At 43.6% G+C, this 19700-nt stretch overlaps 1 protein-coding gene across 1 annotated transcript in view; it reads left to right on the top strand.

Annotated features, from left to right (window-relative positions):
• MCAM (melanoma cell adhesion molecule) overlaps window positions 1-19700 on the top strand; it is a 148289-nt gene that overhangs the window by 100600 nt on the left and 27989 nt on the right. Inside the window, exons 8-10 of the mRNA XM_082274546.1 lie at window positions 1036-1177; window positions 17673-17788; window positions 17928-18069. Coding sequence (XP_082130672.1) covers window positions 1036-1177; window positions 17673-17788; window positions 17928-18069 — 400 coding nt within the window. The remainder of the gene's footprint in view (window positions 1-1035; window positions 1178-17672; window positions 17789-17927; window positions 18070-19700) is intronic.

Raw genomic sequence — 19700 nt, forward strand, 5'->3', positions numbered from 1 at the left:
ATTACAAGCAGCTGGTAGGGACTCCCCTCCCCCCTCCTCCTTCCGTGGCTCTCTCGGGCTCTCCCTTCCCCCACCGGGAGACCTGTGTGACCAGCCGGTGCGTCCGGGATCAACATTGATCTGCTGTTCAGAACAGTAAACCGGAAGCGATGACATGACATTACTTCCAATTTACTCTGAAAAAAATCAGCTCCATTTTTTTTTTTTTTTAATCTGAAGCATTCAAAAACACTGATCTTGGTGTTTTGAATGCTTTTAAGTGCAGAGGAGGGATTTGACCCCAGATCCCTCCATAAAGAGGGCCTATCACATGCCTATCGCTGTCACAAGGATCTTTACATTCCTTGTGACAGTAATAAAAGTGAAAAAAAGAAAACAGTGTAAAATAAATAAATTAATTAATTAATGAATAATAATAAAAAAAAATGTAAACTACCCCCATTCTCCTGTGCATGCAAAGGCGAAGGCGTGTGTCGGTCACGCACACAAACAGTGATCGTCCCACGCATGTTGGCGCTCTTGCTTTTTGCTTTCTGCTCTGAGAAGAGTCTCTCAATGATGGACTACTGCCAACCAGCCCAAAAATAAAGTAGTAGCAGTATCTTGTCCCATTTCATCCTTCACAGGCTGACCAGATCTAAAGCTTTAAATATAAATGTGAAACGGTGATCCTTTTTATGCACTTTCCTTTTTTATACTGCCCACACATTTGGAGATGTGACTGTTTTGTCTTTATTTTGACAATGGTTATGAATTGTTGTCTACGTTGGATACAAGAACTACATGAAAGATGTGATTATGAAAGCTGCATTAACACAAATAAAGAGTTCATACATTGATGTCAGATTGCTCAAATTAATGAGAGTACTGCAATATTTTCTACTTTTTTTACATGTTTTACATTTTTTATATTTAAAACTTAAAAAAAAAAAACTATAACCATGTTGGAAAAGGATTTTTTTTAAGGCTTATTACACATACTGTATATTTTTATTTTACACCTCTGACTGTCTAAACTCTCCCGCTTGTTCCCAGAAAGGTAATGATACCGTACTGTCAGACAGTTTGCCATATTCTTGGAGAGTTTCACGTAAAGATTCTGGGGTTTATGTCTGTACCTCACTTGATATGGAAACTTTTTTGGAGTTAAAAGATGAGACCACACTCAATGTCTACTGTAAGTTGAATTATTTGCCATGTATGCCTTTGTTTTGAAAAGTGTAGTCATGCATTTTATTTTAGTGCTCATGTGTAATTTTAATGTTTGAAAAATTGTTTCTTTTTTTAATACATTTATTAACTACTTCCAGTCCGGGTCTTTCCTGGCACTTTTTGTTCACATGTAACAATCAATGTTTTTTTGCCAGAAAATTGCTTAGAACCCCCAAACGTTATATATATTTTTTTAATGCAGAGGACCTAGAGAATACATTTTTGCAATTTTTTAAGTCGCATGGTATTTGCAACAGTTTTTCAAACACTGTTTTTTGGAAAAACATTTACTTTTTTGAATTTTAATGCAAAAAAACATTATACAAAACCCAATTTTTTGTGAAATATAAAAGATGAAATTACGCTGAGTAAATAGATAGCAAACATGTCACGCTTTAAATTGCCCAAGCCTGTGCAACGGCCACAAACAATGTAAATTTTACTATCCATAGGCAACGTTTTAAAAGCCTTTACAGGTTACCACTTTAGATTTACAGAGGAGGTCTAGTGTTAGAATTACTGCCCATGATCTAATGTTGGGGGTGATACCTCACATGTGTGGCACGATGGCTGTTTAAGTGCGTGTGTGCGGGACAAAAGAGCATGTTCACCTTTGGGCGCAAGCATGGGATGATAGGGGCACTTTACTATTTATTTTTTTTTAATTATTAATTTATTTTATTTTTTTATTTTATTTTTACACTGTTGCTTTCATTTTTTATTTTTTTTTTATCACTTTTAATGCTGTATGTAAATGCTGTATGTAAACATCCTTGTGACAGCAATAGGCCTGTGACAGGTCCTCCTTATGGACAGATTTGGGGTCTATAAGACCCCAAATCCCTCCTCTGCACTTAAAAGCATTCAAAACACCAAGATCGGTGTTTTCGAATGCTTTTGATTTTTTAAAAATGTCGCCGGTGGTTTCCAAGTAAACCGGTAGTAATGTTATGTCATCGCTTCCGGGTTACTATTACGAACAGCTGATCCCAGCTTTGCTTGGCTGTCCAGCCAACCAGCCAATACAATACACAAAAACACTGGCTAGGCACACAGTTAACCCTTTGATCGCCCCTTATGGTTAACCCCTTCCCAGCCAGTGTCATTAGTACAGTGACAGTGCACATTTTTTAGCACAGATCACTGTATTAGTAGCACTGGTTCCCACAAAGTACCAAAAGTATCAGTTAGTGTCTGATTGTCAGCTGCAATATCGCAGTCCTGCTATAAGTCGCTGATCGCCACCATTACTAATACAAAAATAAATAAATAAAAATTCCAGTATATATCCCATAGTTTGTACACACTATAATGTTCGCGTAAATCAATCAATATACGCTTATTAGGAATTTTTTTTACCCGAAAAAAACATGTAGCAGAATACATATTAGCCTAAATTTATGAAGAAATTTGATTTTTTTAAAAAAAAAAAATGTTGGATAGGTTTTATAGCAGAAAGTAAAAAATATTGTTGTTTTTTTTTTTTTTTTTAAATTGTCAGTATTTTTTTGTTTATAGTACAAAAAATAAAAATTGCAGTGGTGATTAAATACTACCATACTTTTCCATTACAAATACTACTACTTTTTCCATTTGTGGGGGGAAAAAATTACACAAATTGTATTTAGGTACAGTGTTGCATGACCGTGTAAATGTCAGTTAAGGTAATACGGTGCCATAAAGCAAAAAGTGGCCTGGTCATCTCCCAGAGGTCAATTGGTTAAACCAATAATTTTGTGTGTATTAATTATCATAGTCAGAGTTACTGAGGGCATGGCAGGGTGTGTGTATATTTTCAACATACTTTGTGCTGGGAAGTATGATTAACCAATGTGTGTTACCTAGGGATATGTCTTTATTCTTAGTTTTGTATAGAGTAGAGAAGGGCTAGAACCCTAGGTCTGGTTTGTACTGCTCTTGCTGGAGCAGTAGAAAACTTTCCAACAGCAATGCAGACTTAAACAAAAATGCCTTTTTTAATATAGCACAGGAAGGCTAGAACCCGTGGCAGATTTAAAGTTGTAGTGTATGCATCCCATTCCTTACAGACTCACCCACAGTTCATGGTGCTGTAGTGAACTAAGGATCTTTACCAGTACACCTTGGTATAAAGATAATCTTGTCCTTTATTCACTTAAAGTAACAGGCATCACATGCTGACATTTCAGGACTTCATTGAGGGAACACTTATTTAGGCATAATCGTGGGTAAAAACACACACAAAAAAGGGATAACTTTTAGAGCAGGAGGTACTATCATGTCATTCTTACACCACGGCTTTGAACATATGTCTGTTTCTGATTGGTTGCTTGTACTTGTTTTTCTTCTGTCTGGTGAAACTGTTGTCAACAGGACAGGAAGCAAAGGAAAGATTGAGTCAATGCATGATCCAGTTCGCTCCAGTGGGGGGAAAAGATTCCCTCCTGATCCCCCAGGAGGCAATTTGAATATTCCCTGGATAAACTACCCCTTGGTGTTACTACCAATAAATGCTAGTATCTAATTATATTTTGTGCATTCAGGAATGCATCCAGCTCATTTTTAAAACAATCTACTGAGCTGGTCAGAACTAGTTCTTGTAGGAGTCTATTCCACATTTTCACAGCTCTTACTGTGAAGAAGCCTTTCTGTATGTGAAGGTTAAATCCCTCTTCCTCCAGATGTAAACAGTATCTCCTTGTCCTCTGTAATGACTTGAAGGTGAATAACTCTACACCGAGTTCACTATATGGATTCATTCAGTTCCTCTAGTCTTTCCTCATAGCTGAGGTCCTCCATGCCTCTCATAGCTGAGGTCCTCCTTGCCTCTTATCAGTTTGGTTGCCCTTCTCTGCATTTTCTCCAGTTCCCCGATATCCTTTTTGTGAACTGGTGCCCATAACTGAACTGCGTATTCCAGATGAGGTCTTACTAATGATTAGTATGGAGGCAAAGTAATGTCTCTCTCTCTGGAGTCCATACCTCCTTATAGTCAAAGACAGTATTTTGCTTGCTTTGGAAACTGTAGCTTGGCATTGCATGCTATTATTAAGCTTATGATCTACCAGAACACCAAGATCCTTCTCCACCATTGACTCCCCAAGCTGTTCTCCTCCTAGAATGTATCATGCATGTTTTTAACCCCAAGTACATTTATCAACATTAAACTTCAGCGGCCACATATGCCTCGTTTCCACTGAGTGGATCGGTTCGGGTCAGTTCGGTACGGTACGCTAATTTGAGTGTTTCCATTATGAAAGTGGCCCATACAACCGAACCAAACCGCACCATTCCTGGTCCTGTTTCAGATGTAGGGCCATAGGAAATGGTACGGTACGGTTAGGGCGGAGCTACTGGCGTCACACGATAGATTCCACTGATTGGTGGACAGGAAAAACTGGCTCCTCAATTTTTTAGCTGGCTTCTAGATTAAAAGCAAATTTGTCAAGCCCTGGCTTCAAATATTATTTTCTAGTAAAAACTCTTCTATGTGGTCTATTATGAAACTCTTAAATATCTTCCGGACTATAGAAAGTAAATAAACTGGTCTGTAGTTCATTGGTAAAGACTTTGATCCCTTTTTAAATATAGGCACCACATTAAAGAGTCCATAAACTTAGAAACAATGGCTTAGAAATAACAAAGCTCAACTCTTTGAGGACCCATGGGTGTAAGCCATCTCATCCAGGTGCTTTGCTCACCCTTATTTTGTCTAGGTGTTTCTGAACCATGTAAATTTTAAGCCACTGTGGATTATTTGGGGCTGTGTCAATATCATCCCCATTAAGGACTTAAGCTTCCCAATTTTCCTTTATATACACAGAGCTGAAGAAGATATTAATAGATTTGCCTACTCTTTGTGCCCAGTCACCCACTCCAGATTATTCTGTAAAGGGCCTACATGCTCAGACCTAACCTTTTTACTATTAATATATTTTAAAATGTTTCGCCATTCCCTCCCAGTCTAAATCTTGGAAAGCAGCCCTCAGCCTTGAAATATTTGCTGTCCTAAAATTAGGTGTTTTTATCTTTCCTTTGACTTATTTAGTTCTTTGAAATATCAGCTACCTTAGGGCTAGATTCCACTAGTGTTGGCCCTCTGAATCACTTTTCAGAGGGCGTTTGACAGGTGGTGAGGAGACATTATGTCACCTGTTTTAACCCCCAAAAGCCTGCATCACCACATTGCACATGGTTTTGGCACGGCCCCATTCACTTGAATGGATCGTGTTCAGCAGTATTGCCTTCCAGATGTATCAGGTTTCATTCTTGTATAAACCCCCACTTGCTGCTTTAAGGCTGGTAAAAACACAGTAAAAATGCCTGTCACCCCCCCCCCCCCCAACTGCAAATGCAAATGAGCACTTAGGTAGTAAATAGAGCAGGTACTCTTGGTGGTCTGGTGGATAGGGGTACTAGATTCCTATTTTCTTAGCAAACTCTTGATGAAGTCATGTAACAAAACCAGTAGGACCTACCGTACACTTGGTCAAAAGATCGGGTCAGCTAGGAAGGAGGCTGGAAGTATGTCCACCACTAACGAAAAATTGTCAGATTGCATCTGGCTCTCAAATATAAAGATCAGGTGCTTTTGTGACATTCTTTCATCAAAAGATCAATCAACTCTGGTGAGTTGTTCCTACTGTCAGTTGGCGGAGCTTGCACAAGAAAAACAGCACAATGGGCATGTGAAACATTCACAGTTTGTCAACTTATGAAGTATAGGGGGCCTCACATAAGGCCCCCTTTACACAGGGCAGACTTTGATTACATCAGTGGGGGATCTGTCCTCTGATCCTCTGTTGATTAGAGCAGAACGGTGGATGACACGTCTGTTTTCAATCAGTTTATGCAGAGCAGACACAAACAGAGCCCGCTCTGCTATATAGGCGGTCGATTGTAAATGGACCTGTCCATAGGGGTGAATGGACCTTCTGATCAGAGCAGTCGTGTGAAAGGGGCCTTATCTTCAATATATGTAATGCTGGAAAGTATTGTGAGAGGCTGCATACATACTAGAGGAAATTATGTTGAGAGACTGTGGATATGGTGGAGGTTTAGTTGGACACTGGAAATGTGCTGCAGAATACAGTGAGAGACTGGTGTCAAATGAGACTAGCAGAGATTACTGATGCTACATTTTTACAAATCAATAATCCCACTCCCCACACCTCACTGGTGGGGTCTGAGGGCTGCACAACAAGTGCCGAGGGGTCGCATGTGGTCCTTGGGCACAAAATATAGACATTGTTATTGATATGTATGAAGCCCCCAGCACCAAAAAAAGGTAAAAGGCCACAGCTCCCCAATAGTTATTCTCTATCTCAAGTGGCTCTGAGGCCACGGCCTGGTAGATTCTTCCCCAACATTCGATGCCCTGTCAGTAAAAAAAAACAAAAAATGTAATACTCAATAAAAGTATAGAAATACAAACTATGTACTAAAGGTGGGGCTGGGTGTCACTTTGGGGGGATAAAGGTTCGGGGGTGGGGGGGGTTTGGCAAACTCTGCAGCAGACTCGGTGGTCCTATAGGGGATAAGGTTTCTGGAGGGAGAAAGGGGCAGTTGTGGCAGATGGGGTCTTTGGAGGGGCTGGGGGTCTCTTTGGAAGGCTGGGGATTTTGCAGGGGCAATGTGGAAGACTGAATGTTAGTGCAGGGGATGGGGAGGGGCACTGTTGGACATTGTTGGGGCCACCATGGGGGACTGGAGACTCTGCAGTAAGCTAGAGGGCACTGTGGGCAACTATGGAAGATTGGTGCCCTTTGGGTGCTCAGATGCACTCTGGGATCTTAGGGGATCTGTAGCTGGCTAGAGGTCCAGGAGAAAGGTGGCAATGGCCCAGTGGTGGAGAACCACGGCTCTAACATAATCCCTAAAACAAGCACAAAGGAAATGTATTGTCATTTCGTGCATACTTTATTATGGTCTTGAAAAATACTTTATAAAGAGGATGTCTGAATGATGGAAGCTCTTGGTTAAACACATGGGTATTTTGCAACACAGTGCAATTTCTGTTTGCAAGTGAGTAAGACCATAATGATTTATATAGAAAAAGAATCACAGCAGAGACCGCAGTTAGTTTTAGTTGTGTGTGTAATTGTTCAATGGAAGAGTAAAAACAAGCGTTGTGAAAGAACTGATATACACATTAGCGAGCAGTTGTAAATGAACACAAACTACATTGTGTGTTACTGTGAGTTGTGCCAGCTTATTCAATATGAATGGGCTGCCAAAACATGGTCACAAGCAAAAAAAAAAAAAAAACATAACCCTTTCTTTCCAAAGGAGTGGACCACAACGCGTGGCATGTACCTTGTGGGGTTCTGCTTTGCATTGATCTCTGCTGTACAGTTATTGGAGTGCCATTGATAATAGAACAGGTGCTTTTCATGTTGCCACAACTAACATGTGTAAATAGAGCCCCGATGTTGTTTGAAACAACCAGGCTTTATAAAATATAAGTAAAAAAAACACTGCTAAATATTTGAGGCAATATTTTTTGAGCCAGTTTTCCACTTTTCAATAGTGAAAGGTACCAAAACCTAAATATTTGACCACCTACAACTTGGTTGAGTTGGAAAGAATATCATGCTTGGTCTCAGTGTCATGAAGAAACAGAAGTAAGAAACCCTCTAGTGGGACTTTACCGGCCTGTAAAAATACTTTAAATCATAACAACAAGTAATTTGTCAGAGGAGTATTAAAAGTATAATACAAATTTTATTAGAAAAAATCATTAAAATCACTGAAAGGCTGATGTACAATCAGGTTAACAAAATACAGAATACACAGTGGCACACAGTTCTACATATCCTTCGGACTACTGAATATCACCATGGCAAGATGACCATGGAAAAAAACATACAACGCGTTTCAGAAATTGCTTTTCTTTTCTCAGGGGTGTAAATTTGAGAGACCAGAGCACTTCTAGAGTGGCGCAAACAAACAAGAAGAATTATAAACCCCCTAATAAACAAATAACTGCTTATCATTGTTTGCTTAATTACAAAAGAGTACTTTACAGTACATGTTAGTACCAATAAACCAAATGTATATCAGCCAGAATGAATAAAAAACCATCGATAATATCCATCATATTGCCCAAAAATGGAATGATTACACTATGCATGTAGGAGTCGTCAGATGGGATCTAGCAAGACCTGCCAGAGCACACGCCATAGAGATGGAAAGCGTAGAGATGAAAATAAATAGTCTACAAAAGAAAAAATGTATATATGATAGAAAATTGGAAAAAAAAAATAAAAACATGTTTTACATTTATGAATATCTATGTATATCAAAATATACATCCCTATGTTGATGTAAGTTGGATATTTAAGGGATGTGTGTATGTAAGTATAAGGAGAGTCTCAGCATTATTAACATCTCCATTGAAATAGGGGGAAGAGTACTAAAGTGACCAAATAGCAATGGGTAATTCCTTAGAAATACTAATATATGCATATATACATTTTAAAGCTCCTATGTAAAGGAATGAATATAAAAATATATATAGAAATAGTGGCATGAGAGTCATTGGAAGACAGGATAACGTCTCAATGTCTTACATAGTTACTGAGGTTGAAAAAAGACACCAGTCCATCCAGTTCAACCTATGATTGTGTGTATTTGCTTTTAACCGTTCATTGTATATCCCTGTATGTTGTGGTCTTTAAGGTTCCCATCTAATAGTTTTTTTAAACTATCGATGCTCCCTGCTGACACCACTGCATGTGGAAGAGAATTCCACATCCTTACCGCTCTGACAGTAAAGAACCCTTTATTGTTTGTCCTGATCTGGTGTCCCCTGCAAATCTGGAGAGGCTTTATAAGAAATTCTGGGCTGTTGTTAAAGTATTCTGAAGTTAATACCATTGGCAGCATCAAATAGTGCCTACTAACAATGTATAGAGTCTTTTTAATACGTTGTATACAGGTTTGTTTGCAATCTATACAGATTGCCACCTGTTTGGGATAAAAAAGAGCAAGGAATGGTTGCTACAAAGTCTTAAAATGTTTACACAATCTGGTGAAAGAATGAACAATGGATGAAGGAGCACTAGTTATTCTTAGTTTTATAGCTTACAGTTGAAGAACATGGTAATCAATTATGTCAGTTGGGTAGCATTAAAAATGAAAAAGATAACCGTCAACAGCTGTTTAATGACATATACAAAGTATTGCCAGGTGCACTGTGTATTTGATACTTAGTTAAATTTCCCACAGCAGTTGCATTATTAGCATATGGAGCTACATGGATAAATTCATTCTTTCCTTTAACCCCCTATCATCTGGGACAAATTGAAAGGAACATACACTGGGATTCCTATTTTGATACCTTTTAGATATTGATTCTGAAATATTAAAGATACAATGTATATAAATATTTCTTTCCTCTGCTCTTGCTGTTGTAAACTAAAAAGTACACAGATTGCTTGATACCTAACCTGAGCAAATAAAATGCTAACCGAAAAACAAGTCTCTAAAGGAGTGATCTAAAAATGCCCACATGTATTATTTTCCTATGAAAAAATTGCACAATTATGAATATAACAAAAAGGCAAATAGATAATTTATAACCCACATTTACAGCACCAACTGCTGATGCAGATTGCCTAGTCTGAACGAAAAAAAGTTTTCATTTTTTTTTTCGTTCAAAAACTAAATATGAGTCAGATATATATTCTTTAAGGTATTTTAAAATATATGCAGTTACCTGCAATCCTCCGGGCTCTTTCACACTATCCGTCCGTTGGACGGACTCCGCAGGAGGATGACAGCTGTTCTCCGCGCTGTGTGCGGAGACACAGCTGTCAGTTCCCCATCCGATCTACTGGACGGATGGAAAATAGTTCCATCCGTCCAGATTTAACAGATCAGGTTGGATCGGATGTCAGCGGACATGTCTCCGCTGACATCGGCTGCCCCATAGGGATGCATGGGGGGACCGTTCAGATCCGCCTAAAAAACGGACAGGCCGATCTGAAGGGTCCGCCTGTGTGAAAGGGGCCTTCTTCAAATAATATTGCATCCATTGTTTGCTTATCAGCTTGAATTGCAGATCAGACTTAGCCTAGATGTGACTATACAGACTGCGCAGATATGAAAACAGAAAGAATTGAGATAAGTGCTTGTAATGGCTGCTGAAATGTTGGGTAGTAAAAGAGGAAACACTGACACAAAACCATATTTGCAGCTATAGAGTCACACATTTGGGGAGCTGGGAGGAGGTAGAACTGAAAAAAACTTTAAAGCTGAACTCTAAGAATTCAGACACTTTCTGAAATGTACTAGATTACCATCAGTAAAGTCTGAAGAGGTGCATGCCACCTCATGGACTTATCTCTTTAATCTACACTTTACATTTTTACTGAGCGCTGGGAGAATAGCTATCACTATACTGGACCTTGTGGTTCAGCCCCTTCCCTCCTCATGCCCAATTACAGAGTGCTTTGTAATATTAGAATCTATTTATAAAATACAATGTCTTATGTGAATGGACAGCAGAGGGAAGGGGTGGGCAGAGCTGCTGCTGTGTGAGCAAGCAGCGTCTCACCTGTCAGAGTGCCAAGAGTTTAGTCATAGCAGAATAAAACGGTCAGTTGTAGATAGGCAATATGTCCACAAAGTGGCATAGTTAGCCAGCACATATTTAAAAGTGGCTGAATTCCTGAAATTCAGCTGTAGAAAGCCAAATGATTCAGATTCATCTTCAGAATACTTTATTAATCCCAAAGAGCATAATACTGAATGCTGCTTAACCACTTGCTGACAGCTCTATTGCAGTTTTACTGCTACAGGGCGGCAGCTCTGCGCAGGATCAAGTATATATACGTGATTCTGCACTTCTACCTGCAGGGGGCATGTGCGCGTCACCAACGGGCCAGTTCTGTGATTATTCACAGCAGAAGCCGATCTGTGGGTGCTGGGCACTTGATGTACCCAACACCTGCCGATCGTCGGTAATACACACAGAACAGGGATCTCCCTATGCAAAGCAGGGACTAGAATCCATCTCTTCCCCTAGTAAAAGCAGAAGACAGTTTACACAAAAACACTGGCTAGGCACACATTTAACCCTTTGATTTCCCTAGATGTTTAACCCCTTCCCAGCAAGTGTCATTAGTACAGTAACAGAGCATATTTTTAGAACTGATCACTGTATTACTGTCACTGGTTCCCGCAAAGTGTCAAAAGCATCAATTAGTGTCTGCATGTCCGCTGCAATATGGCAGTCTCACTGTAAGTCACCGATCGCCGCCATTACTAGAAAAAAATTATTAAATGAATAAAAGTTCCATACATTTTTACAAAAAATATGTAGCAGAATAAATATTGGCCTCAATTTGTGAAAAAAATAGATTTTTTAAATTTTGATTGGATGTGTTTTATAGCAGAAAGTAAAAAATATTGTTTTTTTTCTTACGTCCTCCGACAGTCGCCGCCCCTTCCCAAGTCTTCACCAATGGGTATTGACCTTTGCTCCGCAGGAGTAGCTAGGCAACAAGAATTGTTAATACAAAAGCTTTTAGCATAGACACACCCCTAGGGGCTGTCCCCTCAGTCAATACCTCCCTGCACCAGCATTCCCAACTCAGTTTGATCTTGCCTAGCTTAGGAGTAGCAGGCTTTCCTGTGCTGGGGCTTTAGTCTCAGCCTTCTACCCTTTTTGATTTTATTTCAAGTATTTTTCTTTTCTTTACTAGCTGTTATTTTGTCAGCTTTAGTTTAGGGTTCTTCGGATGAAGATGTTCATGCGGAGCTGGGTCTCGGACTGGCCGCCCTGGATCTCAGGGCTAAGTGCCAGATGGATCCCCAGCCTGCCATCGAGCGTTCAGCTTAGGTTTGCCCTGGCACATTGAACGACCCATCCCTGTTCGCTGCAGGGATGCTACCTGTGAGGTGGCTACCTCACTGAACGCCATGCTGCGGTCTATGGCTGCGGTCCACAAGCGTCCTGGCTGCGGCACTCCCTGTCTGCCTTGATAGCGGTTTGTCGCTGGAGACGGTTCCCCACGCCATCTGGTACGGTAAGCACCTTCTGTGTGGGGACCTTCTGTGTGGGTGTCAGTCTGTGGCTGTGTAGTACCCCCCATGTCTGTGTAAATGCGGGCTCCCTATCAGATCCCTGTATGGCTGCATTGCCTGTGGGCTGCGAGGGGGGGCCATCCTACTCTGCTGTGAGTTATGCTCTGGGTGCAGATTTAGGTACAGACATGTGTTGTGCGGCGGCCGCTGCTGCGATCCGCCATTTTTTTGCATATATGCTGTGGCCGTCCCTGTCCCTGTACAGCGCCGTGTTTTGGCACCATTCGCCGCCATTTTGGCGGGCCGCGCTCATTCGAGCACATGTCGGCGCCATTTTCCTGTAGCCTCATCCCTCAGCCGAGCGGCCATGTTTGTGGAGCCTCATAGGCTATATCAGTCAGCCAGCTATTGCATCACTTCCTCTTTCTCTGGGAACAGCGATCGGTGGCAGCGGCCTGTTGTGCTCTCTCCAGGTTTTTACCTTCTTGTCCTGTCATTCCTTGCTCAGTGTTCTCTATCCCTGCGGGATCGGTGCATACTGTAGTGTACGGTGGGCTGCGTTCGCCGTGGTGTTAAAGGGCCAGTACCTTTTTTTCCCTTTTCATTGCTGTGGCATGGATTCTCAGGATAGCAAGTTTCCCCCCGCCCTGGTGGGGGACCAGGGGGCTGATGCACCCCCCGAGGGGGCTGATCTGGCCGCGGTGGTGGCGTCCTTGGTTTCTCAGGTGCAGATGCTGATGGCTGATCGATCCGCAAAAAGGGCCAGGTTATCCATTTCCTCTGATTCAGAGGGCGATGTGGCTGCTGTGGCTGGCGTACCCTTCTCGGGGTCCCGCTCATCTTTGGACCTTATGGGGTCTGAGGGGGAGGCAGAGGTGGAGGGGGTTGATGTTTCTCCCCCTGGCTCGCCTGAAGAGCTTGCACTCATGAATGAGCTGATTGCCTCCATTAAAGATACCTTGCACCTAGAGGATGAGCCTACTCCTCCTGCTAGGGTGTCCTCTTTTGGAACGCAGAGAACTCGAAAATCAGCGCAGGTTTTTCCCTGCCCTGCGGAATTTCATCATACTGTTAATGAGCAGTGGCGCAATTTAAAGAAGCCCTTTACTGTGCCAAGTAAGTTTAAACTGCTTTATCCGTTTGCGCCCTCCCCCGACGAGCGTTAGTGTGTGGCGCCTCAGGTGGATCACGCGGTGGCCATTTTGAACAAGGCTACTGCGGTTCCTTCTGAGGATACCCCGGTTTTCCGGGACCCTACGGACAGGAGAATGGAGTCTCTTGCCCGTCATGCCTATATGGTTGCTGGTTCTATGCTGAAGCCTATTTTTGCTTCCATTATGGCGGCACAGGCTGTTCCAGATTGGACGAAGATGCTCAGGCGCACCCTGGTGGCTGATTCGGCTCCGCCTACCACGTTGGCTATGGTGGATCAGATCCATCAGGGTGTCATGTACTTGTGTGATGCAGACTTGAATTTAGCTCCCTTGGCTGCGCGACTGTCCAGCGTGGCGATACTGAACCGTCGTCTGATATGGCTGAAAAATTGGTCGGTCGACCAATCTTCTCGCAAGACGCTGGCGGATTTTCCCTACCAGGGATCTCGCCTTTTTGGCGAGGCTTTGGATACTCTGATAAAAGGGGTTACGGGGGGCAAGAGTACTCTCTTACCCCAGTCTCACAAGCATAAGTCCTTCCGTGGTAAACGGAATTCCTCGTTTAGACCCTCTCAGGGGTCCTTTCGTGCCTTTAGGTCGCAATCCAAGGGCAAGCCCTTCAAAGGCCAAGGCTCCCAGAAGAAGCCGTGGGCAGGGAAGCAGAAGTCCGGCCAGTCCGGTTCGACTTCCCATACCACTTCCGCCTGAAGGGGCGCCCTCGCCCGTTTCTGGGGTGGGGGGACATCTGCGCGGTTTCCTACAACCTTGGCTGACCCACATTCGGGACAGATGGTGCTGGCGCCGGTTCTGGCCCTGTTGCGAGCACAGGGCATTGCTGTCTTGGGGTATCTGGACGATATCCTGATAAGGTCAAACGCCAGTCAGAGCCTGGTGACCGACCTGTCCACCACGATGCGGACACTGCAGGAGTTCGGTTGGACTATAAACATTCCGAAGTCGACTCTGTGTCCTTCGGTTCGTCTTCCCTACCTGGGAATGATTCTGGACTCTGTCCAAGCGAAGGTCTTCCTACCGGAAGACAAGCTTCGGACACTTCAGGACGAGGTCAGGTCCCTCAGGGACAACCGGCACTCGTCTCTCTGGACATGCATGAGATGTCTAGGTTTAATGGTCTCGGCTTTTGAGGCGATCCCCTTTGCCCAGTTTCACACGCGGGGTCTCCAAGCGGAGATTCTTGCCGAATGGGACGGACGGCCGCAATCCCTGGATCTGCGGATCTCGTTGAGCCACAGCACCAGAAGGGATCTTCTGTGGTGGCTCCAGTCCCCGGCGATGTCGGGGGGCAAGTCTTTTCGTCCATTGTTGTGGACGGTGATCACCACGGATGCCAGCCTGTCAGGCTGGGGTGGTGTTCTGGGCGTTTTGTCCGCCCAGGGAACTTGGTCGGAGGAGGAGTCCTCCCTTCCGATCAACATTCTGGAATTGAGGGCGATAAAGCTTTGTCTTCTGCGATGGACGGACCGGCTTTGGGGCCGTCCAGTTCGGGTTCAGACAGACAATGCCACTGCGGTGGCCTATGTCAACCATCAAGGGGGCACCAGGAGTGCCCGGGCGGCTCGGGAAGTGGCCGACATTCTGTCTTGGGCCGAGACGCACGTCCCAGCGATAACGGCAGTTCACATACCGGGGGTGGAGAACTGGCAGGCGGACTATCTGAGTCGCCAGACCCTGGACCAGGGGGAATGGTCCCTTCACCCGGATGTCTTCCAGATGTTGTGCGCGAAGTGGGGTTCTCCAGATGTGGACCTGTTCGCGTCTCGTCTAAACAACAAGGTGGAAAGGTTCGTGGCAAGAACGCGCGATCCTCGGGCGGACGCCTCGGATGCGTTAGTGGCGCCCTGGCATCAGTATCGTCTGATGTATGCCTTTCCCCCGATTCAACTACTGTCCAGGCTGCTTCGCAGATTGGCCTCGGAACAGCATGCGGTGATTCTGGTGGCACCCGACTGGCCTCGCCGGTCTTGGTACGCAGACCTCGTAAATCTGGCAGTCGACGCTCCGTGGCACCTGCCGCTTCGGGAAGACCTTCTGTCTCAAGGGCCGATATTCCATCCTGCTTTACAGTCGCTGGCTTTAACGGCCTGGCTGTTGAAAGCCAGGTCCTGAAGGATAGGGGTCTCTCCCCTGAGGTCATTCCCACTTTGATCAAGGCTAGAAAAGCCTCTTCTGGGAAAATTTACTACCGTACTTGGAAAGCATACTTTGCCTGGTGTGAGTCCAGGGGGTATTCCCCTCGCTCATACTCGTGTCGAGAGTGTTGGCTTTCCTCCAAACTGGAGTGGACCAGCGTTTGGCGTTGGCCACGATTAAGAGTCAGATTTCTGCGCTGGCCGTTCTCTTTCAACGCCCTGTGGCGTCTAATTCATTGGTTAGCACCTTTGTTCAGGGGGTGCGACATTTGGCCCCTCCTAGGAGGGAACCTTTGCCTCCATGGGACTTGAACATGGTTCTGTCCGTGTTACAACAGGCTCCCTTTGAAAAGATCAGGGAGATCTCGTTGTCTCTGTTGTCCAAGAAGGTTGCCTTTTTGGTGGCGATCACTTCGGCTCGCAGGGTGTCGGAGCTGGCGGCTTTGTCCTGCAGCTCTCCCTACCTGGTGATTCACAAGGATAAGGTGGTCTTGCGACCTAACCCATCCTTTCTTCCGAAAAGGATCTCAGAGTTTCACCTTAATGAAGACATTGTCTTGCCTTCACTCTGCGCGAAGCCTAAGCATCCAAAGGAGGTTGCCTTACATTCCTTGGATGTTGTCCGGGCGATCAGGTTTTACCTGTCGTCCACTAAATCTTTTCGCAAGTCGGATTCCCTCTTTGTCCTTCCTGAGGGACCTCGGAAGGGCATGGCGGCGTCGGCTGCGACCATCGCCAAATGGATCAGACAGACCATTGAGCAAGCCTATGCCTTGAAGGGGAAGGTTCCTCCTTTCCCTGTGAAGGCGCACTCTACCAGATCTTTGAGTATGTCTTGGGCTTACTGTCATCAGGCTTCTGTGGCCCAGGAGTGTAAGGCGGCGACTTGGTCGTCCGTTCACACCTTCTCAAAATTCTATAAGGTGGATGTTCAGGCATCGGCCGATGCCTCCTTTGGCCGTAAAGTTCTCAATGCGACAGTTTCTTAGGGACCCTTGTTTTTGTGGGCCCTTGGTTATTGGGGTGTTTTACCCCTGGGTTACTTGTTTTCCTGGGTTGTTGCTCCTGTTGAGCACGTTTTCCTGTTGCCCAGTTGGTTCTCTTACTGTGGTAAGGTTCCTTTCTCTGATGTGGGTACTGCGTTGCCTTTTCTACGGTTGCGTCTCCCACCCCTCATGTCTACACTGCTTTGGGACGTCCCATTGGTGAAGACTTGGGAAGGGGCGGCGACTGTCGGAGGACGTAAGAGAAAACGGAATTTTTGTAAAATCTTACCGTAAAATTCCTTTCTCTGAGTCCTCCGACAGTCGCCGCCCCCCGCCCCTCTTTTGGGATTTTTGTGTACTCTTACTGCTATGCTACCAAACTGAGTTGGGAATGCTGGTGCAGGGAGGTATTGACTGAGGGGACAGCCCCTAGGGGTGTGTCTATGCTAAAAGCTTTTGTATTAACAATTCTTGTTGCCTAGCTACTCCTGCGGAGAAAAGGTCAATACCCATTGGTGAAGACTTGGGAAGGGGCGGCGACTGTCGGAGGACTCAGAGAAAGGAATTTTACGGTAAAATTTTACAAAAATTCCGTTTTTTTTTGTTTTTTTTTTTCAAGAATTGTCTTTTTTTTGTTTGTAGCGCAAAAATAATAATAAACACAGTGGTGCCCAAATACCACCAAAAGAAAGCTCTACTTGTGGGTGAAAAAAATGACATACGTTTTATTTGGGTACAGCATTGCATGGCCGCACAATTTTTTTTGCTGTATTGCAAAAAAAGACCACGAAAAGGGGGGGGGGGGGTAAATCTCCTGGAGTTTAAGTAGTTAAGAATTTTTTTTTTTTTTTACAAAATGCGTTCCTTTTTTATTCAGAGACACAGGAAGTCCTTCATTTTCGGGTTATATTTCCATATTCATGAGGATGGGGTGAATGGCTTCCTGTGTCCCTCAATGGACTCAAAAAGAAGGATTTGATGGAGAGTACAAACATCGTATTATTTTTAAACAAATTGAAATATTATTTGACAACTAAACATTTTTCAAAAGTAGCTTGCATAACCATTTGTTTCGATGTTCTCACTGTTACTTTAGACTACAATTATCTTCAGGTCTTCAAACATTTATAATTTAATGAATTATCTCTTTTTTTTTCTAGTCCTGGATCCTCCTATGCTGTCCCTTGAGTCCCCTGTTACTGTTGATCTTCAAAGTAAATTGATGGTTTCCTGTGAAGTGAATGCATCGAATGAAGCTGTAATCCACTGGAAACAAGTTAGTGAATCTCTAGTTTAAAAGCCATCAGCAGCATACAGTGTTCCATTAACCAGTCTTATACTGGTATTGACCAGACTAATGTACATGTCAAGGCAACAAACCTTTGAACTGAAAATGTATTTTTTATGTCTACTAGGACGGAAAAACCATTGCAAATGGGCCTGTGTTAAACTTGGATTTTGTAGATTACAGTGCTACAGGACTTTATACCTGTGTGGCCGAGCTTCCCAATGTACCAGGAATGACTTCGAGCAAAGACATAAGTATCACTGTGCAAGGTACCTGAAGTTGTTATTCATGATAGATACATAGATGAATTCAGGAAATAGCAAAAATCAGGGCGCTGAGGTTAAAGTAGAAGTCCGCCTGTAATAATTGTGGGAACATCAAAATTTATAATGAAGGTAAACTGGACAGCCACTGAAATATCTAGTGAATTTTTAAAATGAACAGACACACAAAGAGCAGTTTTGATTAAAAAAAAGCATAAAACCAAACTTTACTAGACATCAAAATACATAAAGTTCCTTACACATAAAAGTTACCATAAACATTACCAAGACTCAAACATAAACTCCTATTTCCAATATCCCAAAGAAAGGTCAAATAATACTTAACTCCGCCAACAGCTTGCACTCGATATCTGGAACAGGACAATGAAATCCTGGATGAATCTTTCCACAGCTCCAAATAGGAACCCCTCCCCCCATGCTAGAGACTCTATTTATAGTCCTGTATTACCAGAGACCACCCACAGGATTCCTCTTGACCACTCACAGGTCCTTTTGTGAATGATGTCAGCAACACATGGTTGCACTTCCCCTCAAAACCACATGGTCAATTGGATATGCAGCAGCCATCTTTACACACGATGTCAAAAGCTCACTAAACCACCTGCAGGTGAGAGATATTATTACACATGTATGGGAACATTTGTCATGAAACAGTAAAAAAATATCCACAACTGATACACCACCCTAACACTAAAATCCCTTCATCTGCAGACCTCCATGACCTAACACTAACCTATCTAGCCCTGTAAAGAAGAAGTCCGTATTCATACCTTTTTTTAAGCCGATCTGATCCCACGCTGAGCTGTCGGCCGCGGCTTCGCTGTGGAGGCGGGTGCAGAGGACACAACCAATAATGGAAGCCCCATAGTAACTCTATGGGTGAGGTCACTTCCCGTTCATTTCACAGCCGTTGTCGGCTGTGTCCTCTGCAGAGCTTCCGCAACTGGAGACCGGACCGGATCGGCTTAGATCATAGAGATCTATGGATGCAGGGATTTTAGTTTTAGGGTGGACTTACACTTTAATACCACGCAAAAAAGACCTTTATTAAAAGCAGCACACTTACATGTCAAAAATCACCAGTCCACCACTGGATAATAACACAGCAGGTTGAGACACCCGAGCTGATCAGCTGAAGGTACACAGAGGCAACGGATGGCTGCCAGGCATGCAGTAGCTGGGGCTCCAAAGCTCCAGCAGATAGAATGGAGAGAAAGAGACGGCGGTGTCTCCAGCTCCACTATGAAGGTGACATCTGTCAAAATCCTGGTGATGTCAGGAGGGGGTGAGCATTATGAGGTGATCCTGCCAAGATCTTACGGGAGCTGCAGTGGTGAACCACATTCTATCCATCCACTCTTCGTTCATCCATCTATTTTTCATCCACCCCTCTACCATTCATCTACTCTTGCTATAATTGATGTTATACCACAGACTCTAAGGGGTTGATGATTTCTTAAAGGCAAATGGACTGTGCACTTTGCACTGTCCAGTTGCCCTCTGCATGTGCAGCTGCTCCAGAGCTTAATAAATGAGATAAGGCTTCACTTTGCAAAGAGTAACCAATCACATGCAAGGAAAATCAATAAAAACAGAGCTTTTGCTCATTTACTAAG

This window comes from Pelophylax lessonae, assembly GCF_965119305.1.
Source record: "Pelophylax lessonae genome assembly, chromosome: 12".
Taxonomy (NCBI): domain Eukaryota; kingdom Metazoa; phylum Chordata; class Amphibia; order Anura; family Ranidae; genus Pelophylax; species Pelophylax lessonae.